Here is a 4,968-nt window from a genome sequence, read left to right as displayed (position 1 = left end):
TCTTTAGTTCTCTCCCCTCCAAACCACCATGTCTCAGTCTCCTCAGATACTTGAAAGTATAGTGGTCCTGTCATTGGATGTCCCTCAGGATTCATTCCTTATCTACATGTACAGTGGCCTTATCTACGGATGTCCCTAAGCAGTAATTCCATACCCCTAAGATGCCAGAGCTCACCACTGGGTGAACAGAAAGCAAAGCCGGGCATTAGTTGGCCACCCACAAGCCCAAGATCATCCCCCACCTAGCAGTGGTAAATGGGGAGCTATGATTCCCAGGTGGAAGCCTGCCATAGTGTGGGTTTTCCCCAGCCACAGCCATATAGCTGGGAAACCCAGAAATCCGCGCTGCTGCTCAGACTTAGCTGAACTCTTAATTGAGGCAAGGCATTTTTCTATTGTATTAGGTTGAAAACTTCAGTGGGAAGGAGAATATGGTGAGATCAGAGAATTCTGTTCATGTGCCCACTGTCTTACTTTCTTTGACAAAATCTTATTCCTCAGAGCTTAGGTAACATTAACCAGATAGGCAACTGTCAGGCCAAGGATGGGGTTGCTAACAGAGTGCTTTAGGTAGAGAAGACAAATACCATCTTTAGCAGATATTCTAAGTAAGACTCGGTGCACATTGGAGAAGATTACCTGATGTTTGGGAGCTAGCCATTGGAACTGAAGAGGAATGGTTTGTTCCGATCCCTCCTGGGAACCTATGAACAGGATCTAGGTCTTCACACCGCCAGCTCTCCCTGAAGAGCTGTATGCTGGGTGCACTATTACCCTATGATTGCAGTTGAGTAATCCACAGTGGAGTTGAAGTAATCATTTCAGGAGCTGAGAGAGCTCATCAAGGAGGTGTCCCAGGAGCTACTGAGAAGCTGTGAATCCCCTCGGTGAGAAGCCTTGGGTCGCTGTAGCCCTCAATGGGCCAGATAACCGTCTGAGGAGCATCCCTCCTCGCATCCTTGCACACCCTGACGTAAGGCCAACATTTTCATTATCTTACACTCCCTGTCACCTCGGAGTGAGATGAGCAAGCTAACATCCCTGTCCAGGAGGTCCTCAGAAGAGCACCTGGTAAGTACCATATACAGTGAGAAGGGTTAGAAAAATATGGAAAAAGTGTTTTGTCATTATTTTGTTTTATTTCTGAAAATAAGATAAGTTTAGGCTCCAAACACTGGCTAACATGCAGCAGATGTCCAACAGCCACATACAGAGTGTATGAGCTGATTGTTCGACCGGTCCCTACCCTCTGAAGGCTTGAAAGCTTAGTGGAACATGGGCTAGAATTGAAATCAAAGAATATTAATCCACTCCTAACTCTGTTGTGCATGTAGGTAGTAAGGAAACATGGTATACGTTTTTAGAAGATGGTTGTAAGAATCAGCAAACTGTGAACATTCTCGGGTAGTCCAGAAAATTTAATAAATGTAACTCTTTACACTTTGGGTGAAATCAATATGATTTTTACCCAGTTATACAAATCCCTTGATTGATTTAATATATGCCCATGTTTGATCACATTTCCCACAGCTAAAATATGTTAACTTACAGAAAGTATACAGAGAGATAATGTCATCTATCTACAGCCACCCATCACCACCACCACCTGGGTGCACAGACTTTACTCAATGTCCGTGACTTGGCATCACAGGTACTTCCACATGCCAATTCTCCTTCTTTGTGTGCTCTGTAAATTACTGAAAATCCCGCCCCCCCCCTTCCAGCATATTCCAGCATATACTCCTCTAAGAGGAAGTTACAGCTTTTGATAAAGTAGAGATTCTGCTGTGCCAATACGAGATGGATGTGCAAGTAGGCAGCACCTACCTCCAGATGAAACCTTGCAGGAAGAACTCTGAGGTTTCAGTTTCTCCTGCTTGCTGCAAAGCTCACACCACGCCCTCCCCTCCATGCACCTCACCTGATAGCCCAGAGCCCAAAGCCTGTCTCTCACGTTCTCCATAGCCATTAGACAGCTACTTATTCAACTCATAGTCCTGTGTGCCAACTTTGTGGCAGGATCTGCAACACATCTCCAAGCTGCGTCTTCTCAAACTGTGGCAACCTGCAGACTGATGCAAGAGTGATTGTGGGCAGGAGGCTCTCACTTTCTCTACTGCTTCACATCCTGCAGCCATTGGGAAGGCACTTTAGCTATTTCTGGGAATTTCCAGAATAGCCTCACCTATGCTCTGTTCTCTGAGATGCAAAATGCTAAAGCCATTCTGGGTTTTGTAGCATGTCCCAGGTGCTTCAGCTTTCCACTTTACTAGTCAATTAATGAAACATGGCCCAACAGTCCTCTCACCTCCTTTGGTGTTCACTCCAGAATCTGTTTCTTCAACTTAGAGACAAGACAATGGGAAGAGCTCTCTCAGCTTTTGTGTGCAATTCATTCTACCTCACAAGAGCTTCTGATTTCACAAATATACTGCTTAGCTGGGAAGAACTCAAGTACATTAGCAGGAAGTTGGAATGCCAGTATTGGAGTTTCCGCTTTAACCTGCTGAGCACAATGCCAGATCTTAGAAGGAAAAAATTTAAGGAAGTATAAAGGCATGAATGCAAAACATAAAACTATAAGAAGGAAGAACAGTTAGAAGTTTATCACAATTGTTGTTGAGAGTTGATGAAGCTATATAGGATGTGAGAGTCATGGCAGTGTTACAACCCACAGCTGACACACAGGTGCAGAACCTGCCAGAGTTGGTGTTAGCACCACAAATGGGAAAACCATCTCTCCACCAAGGGTGAGGCATCCAGCTGCCATGGAGACCTAGGGTGCGGTGAAGAGCTAGGAGGGCTGTGCAGGGCTAAGTCAAGATTGAGAGAGGGCATCGATGAGGATGGAGGGTGATCTGAAGGGGGAGCACTGAGTGAAGGCAATGTTTTGTAAAGGCTAAAATCTTTCTGTGGGTCTGCACGCAGATACATCCAAGGGATGGATAGCAAAAACCAAACCACCGTCTTGGAATTTCTCCTCCTGGGCTTCTCGAGTCTGCCAGAGCACCAGAGGCTCCTCTTTGTGTTCTTCCTGTTTGTGTACGTCTTGGGGCTTTTTGGAAACTCACTCATCCTGCTGGCCATCCTCTCAGACCCCCGCCTTCAAACACCTATGTATTTCTTCCTGGCCAATCTGTCGCTGGTAGACCTTTGTCTGCCTTCTGCCACTGTCCCCAAGATGCTCTTTAACATTGAGACCCAGACCCAGTCCATCTCCTATGCGGGCTGCCTGGCTCAGATGTATTTCTGTATGATGTTTGCCAACATGGACACTTTTCTGCTCACAGTGATGGCGTATGACCGCTACGTGGCCATCTGTCACCCTCTGCATTATGCCTCCAGGATGACCAGGCACCTCTGTGCTTCTCTGGTGGCTCTGCCTTGGGTCGCTGCTACCCTGAACCCTCTCTTGCACACGCTTCTGATGGCCCAGCTGCACTTCTGCTCTGACAATGTCATCCATCATTTCTTCTGCGATGCCAACGCTCTACTGCTTCTCTCCTGCTCTGACACCAGTCTGAATCAGTGGATGGTGCTGGCTGCGGTGGGGCTGATCTTCGTGGTCCCTTCCGTGTGCATTCTGGCGTCCTATAGTCTTATTGTCTTTGCTGTGATGAAAATCCCTTCTGCCCAGGGAAAGTGCAAAGCGTTCTCCACCTGCGGATCTCACCTTTGTTTGGTCATCATCTTCTATGGAGCAATCACAGGGGTCTACATGTGCTCCTCTCCCAGCCACTCAAATGAAGAGAGCTCAGTCGCAGCAGTCATTTTCATGATCCTGGTCCCTGTGTTGAATCCCTTCGTTTATAGTCTAAGAAACAATGAACTGAAGGGGGCTTTGAAGAAGATCCTAGGCCTGAACAAAATCTCCCAACAATGGAGAACTAGATGAGAGGAGTTCAACAGGAGGCAAATCCCAGTGAGATCGCCATTTTCGGTACCATCACAATTGCAAGTTGCTCTTGGATACCTAACTAATCTTGTCACTGTTCTAGCTTGGTAAGAACTCTAGGGATGAGGTTTAACTTCCTAAGATAATATTGATATAGACAGATATCTATCTACAAAGTCCCAAAAGTCACAATTAAAACATGAAATTAGCATTGGAGTAGATGGTACTATGGCACAACAAGATAAACCACTACATTTAACATCAACACTGTATATGGGCACCACTTTGAGTCCTGGCTCTTCTGCTTTATTTTTTCTTTATTTTATTTTACTCATTTATTTAAAATTTTTATTGTTGATTTTACATAGTTGATTAGGTACAAGAGCTACAGGAAGGTGGGTGAGATCACAATTTCCATGTGCTTTTTTATTCCTTCCTGTATCTGGGGGAAGGGGGAGATAAAAAGAGAAGCCACACGCAGCCTCCCAAATGCCCCTGCACCCCAGGATGGAAGGCAGCCACCTCACACCACCCCAGGGCCCCTGATATGGCGCATGCTCTGAGGGTCCTGCTCTTGAGATTTCTATAGTGCAACTATTTTGAATCACTGATGATCTTGCAACTCCAAACAGGATGAAATCTCTACAGAATCCACTGATTGACACAGTGCACTTTAGAATCTCTGTTTGCCCAGGAGACTTACTACCAACACTTGGCTGGGGTAGCTGATCCATTTGTTCTGTCCTCCATCCTTTGTTATGGTACCAGATGTCCTCCACAGACTCCGATGTACTGCCATATCCTCCATGTGCACCTGGATATGCTGTCCCCTGCTCCATCTAAGCCACTGAGGAGGCCCAGCTCTGACCCACGCAGCTCCACGATCAGACCATGGAACCTGCAATTCTCTCTATGGTTGGGATTCTAAATCCAGCAATTCAGTTGGGGGAATCCCCATAGAAACTTCATCTGAGGTGATCCCAGACCTGATTCTGTGTGTGCTCACCAGCACAGGGTCCAGCACAGTCACTTGCCCCAATTGCTTACACATATGGTGGTGGTTGCAAATGCTA

The 4,968-nt window shown here is 46.3% G+C and overlaps 1 protein-coding gene across 1 annotated transcript; it reads left to right on the top strand.

The window, feature by feature from the left end:
* The first annotated feature begins 2,941 nt into the window (after positions 1-2,941).
* Positions 2,942-3,895, top strand: LOC121158975 (olfactory receptor 1F12). Its single transcript, XM_040983959.1, has one exon. The coding sequence runs from the start codon at positions 2,942-2,944 to the stop codon at positions 3,893-3,895; it is 954 nt and encodes a 317-aa protein (XP_040839893.1).
* Positions 3,896-4,968: the final 1,073 nt, after the last annotated feature.

Source organism: Ochotona curzoniae, unplaced genomic scaffold (genome assembly GCF_017591425.1).
Source record: "Ochotona curzoniae isolate NIBS_2020 unplaced genomic scaffold, NIBS_Ocur_1.0 contig_4064, whole genome shotgun sequence".
NCBI classification, from domain to species: domain Eukaryota; kingdom Metazoa; phylum Chordata; class Mammalia; order Lagomorpha; family Ochotonidae; genus Ochotona; species Ochotona curzoniae.
This window is presented reverse-complemented; position numbering and strand designations above follow the sequence as displayed.